At 35.4% G+C, this 14,637-nt stretch overlaps 1 protein-coding gene across 2 annotated transcripts in view; it reads right to left on the reverse strand.

Annotated features, from left to right (window-relative positions):
* Positions 1-13,287, reverse strand: part of LOC149779717 (septin-5-like) — a 145,560-nt gene extending 132,273 nt beyond the window's left edge. Inside the window, exon 1 of one of the 2 annotated variants that reach the window (XM_089940574.1) lies at positions 11,912-13,287. In XM_089940574.1, coding sequence (XP_089796700.1) covers positions 11,912-11,941 — 30 coding nt within the window. In that variant the 5' untranslated portion in view covers positions 11,942-13,287. Of the gene's footprint in view, positions 1-1,570; positions 1,683-11,911 lie in introns of those variants that run through there. The other variant, XM_089940575.1, reaches the window with a different exon arrangement.
* Between the last annotated feature and the right edge of the window lie 1,350 nt (positions 13,288-14,637).

Here is a 14,637-nt window from a genome sequence, read left to right on the forward strand (position 1 = left end):
AAAAAATGTGTTTCTGGTCAGCTGACCTGATCACTGTTCTTGCATTGCTGACCCTAGCACTTTTTCCCTCATGGTACAAAATACATGTTAAAAAAATGACCTGCCTTGTGACCATACTTTCAGAGCAGTGCAATAAAACACACATTCTTTTTTTTGTTGCCTTATAATTATACTGTATATCACACGTATGATGAACAATCTAAATGTGACTGCCATTATCCTCCCCATATGAATTACCTAATTTTGACAACCTGACTACTGTAATTCTCCCATACAATGAAAAACCTAACTGTGAGTACTGTAATTCTCCAATAAAATAAATGCATGCTTGCATGTAGTAATAAACCCACCCTCTCTTTTGCAAAGTTTGGTCAGTCTTTCCCCTGCCTTTTTTGCTACATAAGGTAATCTGTTCACCCCCCCTCCATGTTGCAAAATTTGGCAATGCCCACTCCATGCACACAAACATATACACACTCTTGCAAGGTCCCTAACCTTTGCAAAATCTAGAAATTTGTTCCTTTACCTTTTCCCTTTTAACAAAATTTGGTCATGTTTCCTCCCTCCCTTTCACAAAACTCATAATTTCATCACTGCCACCCAGTCACCCTACATCTGCAAATTCAGTCAATTTTTACCCATTCTTTTTACAAAATTTGGTAACATTCCTCCTCCCCTTGCAAATTTTGGCAATCTTTTCCCCCTCTCTTTTGCAATGTTTAGGTAGGTTTTTTTTAGAAAGGTTTGTCCAATAATAAGCCACACCATTGTCTTTCAAAAATATACAAGGCTGGCCCTTAGGGCTTTTTCATAGGAACAATACTGGCACAAAAAATCTATGTATCTTGTGAAAGCTACCTTGTATCCCTACCTGACTAAAACCAAGTACATCAAAAATTGAGACTAATAATGTGAAAGTTACCATCTGTCCCTCCCTAATTAACACCATGTACAATCAACAATTTATGACTTCCAATGTGAAAGTTACCTTGTATCCCTCCTTAATTAACACCATGTACAATCAACAATTTAAGACTTACAATGTGAAAGTTACCGTTTGTCCCTCCCTAATTAACACCATGTACAGTATAAAAAAAAAATTGACACAATGTGAAATTTACCTGTTGTCCCTCCCTAATTAACACCATGTAAAATCAAAAATATGAGACTTACAATGTGAAAGTTACCTTGTATCCCTCCCTAATTAACACCATGTAAAATCAAAAATATGAGACTTACAATGTGAAAGTTACCTTGTATCCCTCCCTAATTAACACCATGTAAAATCAAAAATATGAGACTTACAATGTGAAAGTTACCTTGTATCCCTCTATAATTAACACCATGTAAAATCAAAAATATGAGACTTACAATGTGAAAGTTACCTTGTATCCCTCCCTAATTAACACCATGTAAAATCAAAAATATGAGACTTACAATGTGAAAGTTATCTTGTATCCCTCCCTAATTAACACCATGTATATTTCAACAATTTGAGACTTACAATGTGAAAGTTATCTTGTATCTCTCCCTAATTAACACCACGTACAATCAAAAACATGAAACTAACCTTTTGAAACATTTGTCCTCTTGATTGAAATCACTAGATTTCATCAAATATCATTCATATCATTGTTTCTTATGTTTCCTCTTGAACACCTATTTACCAAAACAATATACATATACAGTTATGAAATATATGATCCACATATATGAATAGGTAAATACAACAGCACACAAAGGTCATTTTACATTCTTAAACCACCACAAAACAGTAACAATGGTTTCAAAGCAGAACTAACATGTGCAAACAACCTTACCTACAGAAGAGTATGTGTGTAATTCAAAAGCGAGAAAAAGATAATAGCTACAAAGAGCAAATGTACACTTCTAAAGCATGAAAAGAGACCAAAAGCTGACAGGAATTAATTCCATCAACAGATAAACTATCTCCAAACATTTAACTAGACCCACTGTATCAGTCAAGAGATCATAACTGTTTATATTTGTACAGAAAAAAGTGGGAGAATTAAATAATCAACAACATGTTAATTACTAGAACTTAGAATGTAACATGACTGACAACAGGGACACTGTCAATGAATTACATACTGACAACAGGGACACTATCAATGAATTACATACTGATAACATGGATACTATCAATGAATTGACTGACAACAGGGACACTATCAATGAATAGACTGACAACAGGGACACTATCAATGAATAGACTGATAACATGGACACTATCATGGAACAGACTGACAACATGGACACTATCAATGAATTACATACTGACAACAGGGACACTTTCAATGAATTACATACTGACAACATGGACACTATCAATGAATTACATACTGACAACAGGGACACTATCAATGAAACACAGACTAAAAACAGGAATACTATCAATGAATTACTGACAGACAACACGGATAATATCAATGAATTACTGACAACAGCAACACCATCAATGAATTCCAGACTGACAACAGGGGCACTATCAATGAACAGACTGAAATGAATTCCAGACTAACAACAGGGGCACTATCGATGAACAGACTGACAACAGGGACACTATCAATGAATTACAGACTGACAACAGGGACACTATCAATGAATTACAGACTGACAACAGCAACACCATCAATGAATTCCAGACTGACAACTGGGGCACTATCAATGAACAGACTGACAACAGGGACACTATCAATGAATTATAGACTGACAACATGGACCCTATCAATGAATAGACTGACAACATGGACACTATGAATGAACAGACTGACAACAGGGACACTATCAATGAAACACAGACTAAAAACAGGAATACTATCAATGAATTACTGACAGACAACACGGATAATATCAATGAATTACTGACAACAGCAACACCATCAATGAATTCCAGACTGACAACAGGGGCACTATCAATGAACAGACTGACAAGAGGGACACTATCAATGAATTACAGACTGACAAGAGGGACACTATCAATGAATTACAGACTGACAACAGGGACACTATCAATGAATTACAGACTGACAACAGGGGCACTATCAATGAACAGACTGACAATAGGGACACTATCAATGAATTATAGACTGACAACAGGGACACTATCAATGAATTACAGACTGACAACAGCAACACCATCAATGAATTCCAGACTGACAACAGGGACAATATCAATGAAACACAGACTAAAAACAGGAATACTATCAATGAATTACTGACAGACAACAGGGATAATATCAATGAATTACTGACAACAGCAACACCATCAATGAATTCCAGACTGATAACAGGGGCACTATCATTGATCAGACTGAAAATAGGGACACTATCAATGAATTACAGACTGACAACAGGGAAACTATCAATGAATTACAGACTGACAACAGGGGCACTATCAATGAATAGACTGACAATAGGGACAATATCAATGAATTATTTACTTACAACAGGGACACTATCAATGAATTATAGACTGACAACAGCAACACCATCAATGAATTCCAGACTGACAACAGGGGCACTATCAATGAACAGACTTACAACAAGGACACTGTCAATGAATTATAGACTGACAACAGGAACACTATCAATTTGTTAAATTACAACAGGGACATTATCAATGAATTATAGACTGACAACGGGGACATTATCAAATTTGTTAAATTACAACAGGGACACTATCAATGAATTATAGACTGACAACAGGGACACTATCAATTAGTTAAATTTCAACAGGGATATTATCAATGAATTATAGACTGGCAACAGGGACACTATCAATGAATTATGGACTGACAACAGGGACACTATCAATGAATTATAGACTGACAACAGTGACACTATCAATGAATTATAGACTGACAACAGCAACACCATCAATGAATTCCAGACTGACAACAGGGGCACTATCAATGAACAGACTTACAACAAGGACACTGTCAATGAATTATAGACTGACAACAGGAACACTATCAATTTGTTAAATTACAACAGGGACATTATCAATGAATTATAGACTGACAACGGGGACATTATCAAATTTGTTAAATTACAACAGGGACACTATCAATGAATTATAGACTGACAACAAGGACACTATCAATGAATTATAGACTGACAACAGGGACACTATCAATAAATTACAGTCTGTTAACAGGAACACTATCAATTAGTTAAATTACAACAGGGATATTATCAATGAATTATAGACTGACAACAGGGACACTATCAATGAATTATAGACTGACAACAGGGACACTATCAATAAATTACAGTCTGTTAACAGGAACACTATCAATTAGTTAAATTACAACAGGGACATTATCAATGAATTATAGACTGACAACAGGGACATTATCAATTTGTTAAATTACAACAGGGACACTATCAATGAATTATAGACTGACAAGGACACTATCAATGAATTATAGACTGACAACAGGGACACTATCAATAAATTACAGTCTGTTAACAGGAACACTATCAATTAGTTAAATTACAACAGGGATATTATCAATGAATTATAGACTGACAACAGGGACACTATCAATGAATTATGGACTGACAACAGTGACACTATCAATGAATTATAGACTCACAACAGGGACACTATAAATGAATTATAGACTGACAACAAGGACACTATCAATTATAGACTGACAACATGGACACTATTAATGAATTACAGTCTGTTAATAGGAACACTATCAGTTAGTTAAATTACAACATGGATATTGTCAATGAATTATAGACTGACGACAGGGACACTATCAATGAATAATAGACTGACAACAGGGACACTATCAATGAATTATAGACTGACAACAAGGACACTATCACTGAATTATAAACTGACAAGAGGGATACTATCAATGATTAATAGACTGACAACAGGGACACTGTCAATCAATTATAGACTGACAACAAGGACACTATCAATGAATTATAGACTGACAACTGGGACACTATCAATGAATTACAGTCTGTTAACAGGAACACTATCAGTTAAATTACAACAGGGATATTATCAATGAATTATAGACTGACAACAGGGACACTATCAATGAATTATAGACTGACAACAAGGGCACTATCAATGAACTATAGACTGTGAGAGCAGTGATAATATCAATGAATTATAGACTGTGACAGCAGTGATAATATCAATGAATTATAGACTGGGACAGCAGGATAATATCAATGAATTATAGACTGGGAGAGCAGTAATAACAACAATGAATTATAGACTGTGACAGCAGTCTTAATATCAATGAATTATTGACTGGGAGAGCAGTGATAATATCAATGAAATATAGACTGCGACAGCAGTGATACTATCAATGAATTCTAGACTGAGAGCAGTGATAAAATCAATGAATTATAGACTGTGACAGCAGTGATAATATCAATGAATTAAAGACTGTGACAGCAGTGATAATATCAATGAATTATAGCCTGACAGCAGGATGATATCAATGAATTATAGACCGACAGCAGGATAATATCAATGAATTATAGACTGACATCATGATAATATCAATGAATTATAGACTGACATCATGATAATATCAATGAATTATAGACTGACATCATGATAATATCAATGAATTATAGACTGGGAGAGCAGGATAATATCAATGTATTATAGACTGACAGCAGTGATAATATCAATGAATTATAGACCGACAGCAGGATAATATCAATGAATTATAGATTGACATCATGATAATATCAATGAATTATAGACTGACATCATGATAATATCAATGAATTATAGACTGACATCATGATAATATCAATGAATTATAGACTGGGAGAGCAGGATAATATCAATGTATTATAGACTGACAGCAGTGATAATATCAATGAATTATAGACTGACATCATGATAATATCAATGAACTATAGACTGGGAGAGCAGGATAATATCAATGTATTATAGACTGACAGCAGTGATAATATCAATGAATTATAGACTGACATCATGATAATATCAATGAATTAGAGACTGACATCATGATAATATCAATGAATTATAGACTGACATCATGATAATATCAATGAATTATAGACTGGGAGAGCAGGATAATATCAATGTATTATAGACTGACAGCAGTGATAATATCAATGAATTATAGACTGACATGATAATATCAATGAATTATAGACTGGGAGAGAAGGATAATATCAATGTATTATACACTGACAGCAGTGATAATATCAATGAATTATAGACTGACATCATGATAATATCAATGAATTATAGACTGGGAGAGCAGGATAATATCAATGTATTATAGACTGACAGCAGTGATAATATCAATGAATTACAGACTGACATCATGATAATATCAATGAATTATAGACTGACATCATGATAATATCAATGAATTATAGACTGGGAGAGCAGGATAATATCAATGAATTATAGACTGACATCATGATAATATCAATGAATTATAGACTGACATCATGATAATATCAATGTATTATAGACTGACAGCAGTGATAATATCAATAAATTACAGACTGGGAGAGCAGGATAATATCAATGTATTATAGACTGACAGCAGTGATAATATCAATGAATTATAGACTGACATCATGATAATATCAATGAATTATAGACTGGGAGAGCAGGATAATATCAATGTATTATAGACTGACAGCAGTGATAATATCAATGAATTACAGACTGACATCATGATAATATCAATGAATTATAGACTGACATCATGATAATATCAATGAATTATAGACTGGGAGAGCAGGATAATATCAATGAATTACAGACTGACATCATGATAATATCAATGAATTATAGACTGACATCATGATAATATCAATGAATTATAGACTGACATCATGATAATATCAATGAATTATAGACTCGGAGAGCAGGATAATATCAATGAATTACAGACTGACATCATGATAATATCAATGAATTATAGACTGATATCATGATAATATCAATGACTTATAGACTGTGAATGCAGGATACTATATTTGCATTAGAGAAAAGAGCAGGTAACAGTGCCAACACAAGCGTATATTCTCTGTTACCCTCTATGCGTGCACAAATACTTTACAATGATGTACAGAGGTTGATACTTCACTATTAATAATGGGTACATCGTAAAGGCCCCTACTTGCCAAAGATTGCCCCATTTTGCCCCTTTAATTGAGAAAATTGTCTTAGGAAGCTAAGGTTAGGATGAGATGGGCATCCTGGGATCAGGATTCTAATAAAAGATGATGTAAAATGATTTAAATCCATCTTGAAAGACTTGTACATATAAGTTACATTCCAGGTAAAATATCAAACTAATGGACAAGGTCCACAACTCTATCCAAAATGGTGCAATCAGACAAAAGATGCATCTAAATCAACAAAATGAAATCAATAACAAATTGCACTGACAGGTTACTACATTTGAAACAAAAAATATGAATTGTTTTTTCTGAGTCTTGGAAGTGCAGTATGACTCCTAAATAACAAATTCATATTTTCCCATAGAGATGCTGTAAACTTTTTATTATATACTCATTTTGTTTTTATACCTATGGCTGAATAATAAAAAGAACACACTATAAGAAACAAAGTGATTAAATTTATGAATGCTCTTTGTTTGGAGTGTCCCCCGCTATGTACATATGCTGTATGGTTTCTATTGCATGCCTAACAATGATAATATCAAGCTGTATGGTTTCTATTGCATGCCTAACAATGATAATATCAAGCTGTATGGTTTCTATTGCATGCCTAACAATGATAATATCAAGCTGTATGGCTTCTATTGCATGCCTAACAATGATAATATCAAGCTGTATGGCTTCTATTGCATGCCTAACAATGATAATATCAAGCTGTATGGTTTCATTTGCATGCCTAACAATGTATCTAAAAAGTTAAATGGGGAAAATTGCAAACCAGCTTTTGTGTGACAATCTTTTTAGCCAGTAGAATAAGACTTTGTTATCTTGGCTTATTGGTGCTGATGTGCTTATTTTTCTACCAAAATCTTCAGGAGTATTTTGTCTCAAATTTAGTGTTTTGACTAACTTTCAATTTGCTTATCTTTGCTATTTATAAAGATCTGAGTCACAGACACTGGTCATAGTGTGAACCATTCTATTTGCAAAAATCTACGAACATTTCTCCTAAATAATTCTTTAAATGATCAGAATGATATTTTCAATACTGCATCTCTCACATTTGTTGCGGTCACTGCGAATATCACATTCATTCATTTGTGTGTTGGAAAGTTTCATCTTCAGTAAACTTGTCCGCGTCATTAACTTTATCAGATCTCCTTTCAAATGGATGAAACAGCTTGTGTAGTTCATTCACTCATCAATGTAATAAACCAAAAGCTATTGCCTGTTACGTGAGTATACACTGTTTACAAAGTAGTTCCTAATACATGATACTATTTTTAGATGCATGTGTCATGCAATATGAATCCATAGAGAATGGAAAAAATACTGCACGAGTTTGACAATGTATAGTTAATGGTAAAAACAAATGAGCATATAATAATAGAATATCTTCAATGACTACTGTGCTATTCTGATTATGAACAAATGTTTGTCCCCGAACAAAGATTTTGAAGTTCATCTACAAAGGCTAGTAACTATGTCCATTATCATACAGACAAGACAAAATACCCAAATGGCGGATTTAGGTATGAGAGACAATGTTCTCACAAGATTCCAAAACAACAAATCACATGTCTCTTGAGCCATGTAGAGTGCAAGCAAATGTTTCATGTTTCTATGTTAAACGAACAAATTGGTTCCTTAGTAACTTTCCAGATCATAAATATCTTATGAGTTCAAAATTTTCAGCAATATCTCATTGCTTTCATCAGTGACTAATGTGGAATATCATGTGAATTATAGTTAGCAACGTGATACATAGAGACTGATGTAGATGGATGGAAATTCAAGTCTGTGGTCCATACTTTAGTGCTGACCTCTGCTGTCTTCCTTCTCCTTCCTTTTCCATACACTGTCCTCTGATGTGATGACCTTGTTTTGATTGAAGACAAAGGAATGTCCCATAGTTCTACAATGTTCATTTATGAGCAATGACACTCTACTGATGTGTTCCTTAATCCTTGTTTCTAACACTCTGCCTGTTTCTCCAATGTAATCTTTCTCACAATCATTACATTTGATATAGTAAACAACACCACGTTTTAAAATTTAGAGTTTTGTCCTTCACATGTGTAAGATGTTGTCTTAAAGACTTGTATATTTGTGATATACGTTGATCCCATGTTGTCTGAATACTCTGGCAAGGACTTCTGATGTACCAAGGATACATGGCATACCAATATAGGTTCTATCTAGGCTATTCCTGTTTTTGTGTGGGGTTTTTTCCCCCACTTCCTGTTACGTTTTTAAAATCTACTCTGGATAGCCATTTACCCATAGTGCTGATTTCACATGCTCTACTTCCTTCAATCAATCGGTCTCATCAGTGATAAGCAAGGTGCATTAAAGATCTTTCTACTGGCCCCAGATGGTGACTGGAAAAAAGTTCTGGTACTGGTCAGTGTGGATTGGTTTTCTATACACAGTGACTTTGGTTGAGCCATCATCTTTTATATGTATACTCGTGTCCAAGAATGGTAGCTTGCCATTTTCTTCTTGTTCTGAAGTGAATTAGATATGTGGATTGACGGAGTTGAGATGATCAGAGAACTCCTTAACAGGATACTTTTGTAGTTCAGTCAAGGTATCACCCCCATATCTGAACCACATTGATGGTGGTTCCTTGGCCGATTCTAGGGTATGTTTCTCAAAAAATTCCAAGTATAGATTGGTAGCTATTGGTGAGACTGGGAACCCTATTGCCGGTCCCTGTTTCTGTTGGTTAAACTGTCCAATATAGATAAAGTATGTGCTGTCCAAAGTTTCAATAAGGCACAGATATGTTAAGTAGAGAGGTCACATCTAGACCTTTATAAGTCATGTGATCAACATTTAGATGCTGATGATGGCAGTGTGATATTGCTGAAAATTTGGAACTGTTAATATATTTGTGCCCTGAGTATGGGAAATTACTAATGATCATTAACTATCTGGAGAAAGAAAGCAACCTTTTCAGTTGTAACAATTTCCTTGACAAGAGAAACAAATGTCCAAAATGAATTAGAAGTCTATGAGACAATATTGATATCAAAATGCATCAGAGTATATTCAGTAGTTACAAGCAACATTTCATATTGTATAAATATCCCATATTCAAAAGCCCCTGAGATGGGGACAGAGTGTAAGGTATAGGAAACAGAAATAAACAACAAAACTAGTTATGACTGATGTATAATGTAAGAATTGTTCATCAAGATGGCATTGGTAGAGTGTGGCTGTGGAGGAAAGCTACTTATCAAGATGGCCAAGGTAGACAGAGTTGGGTGTCAGGATGATTGGCTGTGCAGGAAAGCTACTGATAGAGATGGCCATTGTAGACAGAATTGGGTGTTAGGATGATTGGCTGTGCAGGAAAGCTACTGATAGAGATGGCCATTGTAGACAGAGTTGGGTGTCAGGATGATTGGCTGTGCAGGAAAGCTACTGATAGAGATGGCCAATGTAGACAGAGTTGGGTGTCAGGATGATTGGCTGTGCAGGAAAGCTACTGATAAAGATGGCCACTGCAGACAGAGTTGGGTGTCTGGATGATTGGCTGTGCAGGAAAGCTACTTATCAAGATGGCCACTTTAGAAAGAGTTGGGTGTCAGGATGACTAGCTGTGCAGGAAAGCTACTGATAAAGATGACCACTGTAGACAGAGTTGGGTGTCAGGATGATTGGCTGTGCAGGAAAGCTACTTATTAAGATGGCCACTTTAGAATGAGTTGGGTGTCAGGATGACTGGCTGTACAGGAAAGCTACTGATAAAGATGACCACTGTAGACAGAGTTGGGTGTCAGGATGATTGGCTGTGCAGGAAAGCTACTGATAAAGTTGGCCATTGTAGACAGAGTTGGGTGTCTCAATGGCTTAATATTAGTACAGTCAGCTTGTAGACTATTATGCATGCAGCAAAATAAGTTAAGTAAACAAAGTGTTGATGATTTTGACCAAATGGTATCTGTTTCACATGCATATCATGATAAATAAAATGTTTAAACAGTAACTATGAATTCAATTAAAAGCAAGCCATAAACAAGGATAGAGAACACTACAGGGCTCAAGGAAGGTGCAGTAGATATAGGCTATGCTCACATAAATAATGTTAGGTAATTGTTTATAGACAGGGTCTTCCTTTCCACTTTTCTATTAATCATCATGCAACCGCATTCTTGTCTTGAAATTATTCATTTATTTTATCAAGATAAGTTCTTTTGCAATTCCATAGCATCAGACGAGCAATTTCTTTATCAGCCTTTTCCACTGACAACCACCCATCTACAACCCTCTATTGACTTTCAGTTAATCAAATTTATTTCTGTTCATCTCTTTCTTTGCAATACATGTCACAGAAAAGACAGGCCAGGTCAGGACAGATCAGGAGATTTTCAAAGCTTGGGCAGGAGTTCTGACCACAGATGAAGGAGATTTTCAAAGTCTGGGCAGGAGTTCTGACCTCAGATGAAGGTGATTTTCAAAGTCTGGGCAGGAGTTCTGACCTCAGATGAAGGTGATTTTCAAAATCTGGATAGTTCTGACCTCAAAAGGAGGAGGATTTTCATAGACCTGATTTTTAGCATGCAAATGGAAACAACTTAAAACTATTATACAAATCTACATAATTTAAAATATTTAAACATGCACATCATCTCATCAAGTCAGTCTTTTCACAGTAAATTGGTTTAATTCATACTTTTCTTATATGTACCACAAACATCTTTAGCATTTCTCATGTGATTATTACCTGGATTATATTGGTGTCAGTCCTTGTCATTGTTGATCTCAACACTTAGGAGATGATGTACTGTTACTGGATCAAATGTTTTCACCGGAGTCAGCCTAAACCTTTCTTTGAAAGGAAAATGTTCTTTCAGTGTCTACACTGGAATATGGCATGTCAATAAAACTCTATGATTCTACTAAGTGCATGAAGAAGTTTAAATTGTTTCCTGTCTCCTTCCTAATTCCAATTGCTGACCGGCCACCAGAACTGTTCAAGAATTGTAATGTCCGGGTCTAATACCTTTCTGAATGTTGTTAAGATTCTTCACAAGATGCAATACGTTGTACCATCACATTCACTGTGACTTGAAGCCTAATGTGCCGTCTTTTGTTGGCATCATTATCATAACTATCACCATGCACTCAATAACAATGACAATCAAATCCATGCAGGACATTCACATGTATGTTTTGGGAATTTCCTCATTTTAGGCCAAACACGTCAGAGCAGTAACCACACATATTTTCCATTCCTCCCATACATGCCCTATTGGTCACATACTTTCCATTCCTTCCATACAAACCACGCTGGTCACATATTTTCCATTCCTTCCATACAGGCCATATTGGTCACATATTGTCCATTCCTTACATACAAGCCACATTGGTGACATACTGTCCATCCCTTCCATACAACCCACATTGGTCAAATATTGTCCATTCCTTCCACACAAACCACACTGGTCATATATTTTCCACTCCTTCCATACAGGCCATATTGGTCACATATTGTCCATTCCTTCCATACAAGCTACATTGGTCACGAATTGTCCATTCCTTCAACACAAGCCACACTGGTCACATATTGTCCATTCCTTCCACACAAGCCACATTGGTAAATATTGTCCATTCCTTCCATACAAGCCACATTGGTCACATGTTGTCCATTCCTTCCATACAAGCCACACTGGTCACATATTGTCCATTCCTTCCATACAAGCCACACTGGTCACATATTGTCCATTCTTTCCATACAAGCCACACTGGTCACATATTGTTCATTCCTTCCATACAAGCCACACTGGTCACATATTGTCCATTCTTTCCATACAAGCCACACTGGTCACATATTGTCCATTCTTTCCATACAAGCCACACTGGTCACATATTGTCCATTCTTTCCATACAAGCCACACTGGTCACAGTGTCCATTCCTTCCATACAAGCCCACATTATTCTTCAAAAGCTGGGTCCAGTTACACAAATCCAGAACAGCATGGGGTCACATTGACATGTTCATGGAATGCTGTATTTCACATACCAACATTCTATTAAACATGAACTTTCTAATTTCCTATGTCAAGATTCCTCATCTAAGAAAACAAAATTAAATTATTCTGAAGCTCTATGCAAACATAGTATTCCATGTATAATGTATATATCAGGCACATGATTTGACACTATGCCAACTGCATACTGCACAGACATACTGGATTTTTTCATACCTCCTGAAGGAGTGTGCCCTGCCAATAAACAATGACAGTGGAGCATATTTCTTGTTGCTCATATCAATTTCAACTCTTGAGACAAAATTATTTTGACGCAAACGGCATGGAGGAACTGTATGAGGATTTACCACCGAAGACAATATTGGAATTTATAAAGGAAAGCAGTTTTTACAAGAAATTTTAATCATGATGTAAGCATTTTAAATGTATTAACTTTATTTATTATTTTGTATACATTTATAGAATCTTAACACCCGTACAATTATTTTTGTTTCATATTTTATCTTGTAGTGCTTAATTATACATTTGGAAGGCTTCATGTTCCTTATATTTTTTACAAATGTGCCGTTTTGTTGGCATTACATAGCCACTTTTGTGCTGAGGTGCCATCCATCCCTCCATCCATGTAGAATCCCAACATTTAGGATATCTTATAATCCTTTATTATGTGGTAATTAATTATATACACATTAATCCACATTTCCATGAACTAATTTTGTTGCTGGATAATATAATACAGGAAATAATAATCTAGTACTAATTCTCTCCCTTACACCATACATTACATTTAAATAATGAAACCAACATTTTAAGTGGTTGTAATAGACCTAACAAGCCCTTGGCAGGCAAGTTCCTCCAGGCATGGGCTAGATAAGCAATTTTTAAGGCCACACCCTATAATGTAGGCAGAAAAACCAGGTTGTGGATCTGATCTAGCAGTGAGCCATAAGTAACACATGCCTGTTCTAAAGTAAGGCAAAGAAACTTTCTCTTTTGCATCATCTCTTTTGATCCTTTTATTACAAACTAAATGTTCCTTGTATATGCAAAGTTTGCTCCAGTTTTTAACTCCTTTGACTTTCTAAGCTTGCATTTTCTGGATTGTATTCCCCAATATTCAAAATATTTGCTTAAATTAGAAGCTGTGAAATCTGCCACAATGGACTACTAATTGGTTTATTGCCTTAATTGTATTCACTATACAAGTGAGGATAGCTCTCTGTTGATTTTATGGAAAGGATGGGTAGGCTGACCTTTGTGCAAGGACTTGGGTTTGTGACCCCATGTATCTGCAGTTAGTGAAAAAATGTTGAGAGCTTATATCTTATAATAAGATTGGGTCATGTGCACCTGTCCCCGATGTTAACTTCTTTGTGTACCAAACAAGTATAAAATTCTTTATTGTATATGAAATCACCTTTCTGAAGTAGGAGAGGTACATACTGGTTAGCATATTTTG

The sequence above is a fragment of the Sinohyriopsis cumingii genome, chromosome 17 (assembly GCF_028554795.1).
Source record: "Sinohyriopsis cumingii isolate HCF-2022 chromosome 17, ASM2855479v2, whole genome shotgun sequence".
In the NCBI taxonomy this organism is placed as follows: Eukaryota; Metazoa; Mollusca; class Bivalvia; order Unionida; family Unionidae; genus Sinohyriopsis; species Sinohyriopsis cumingii.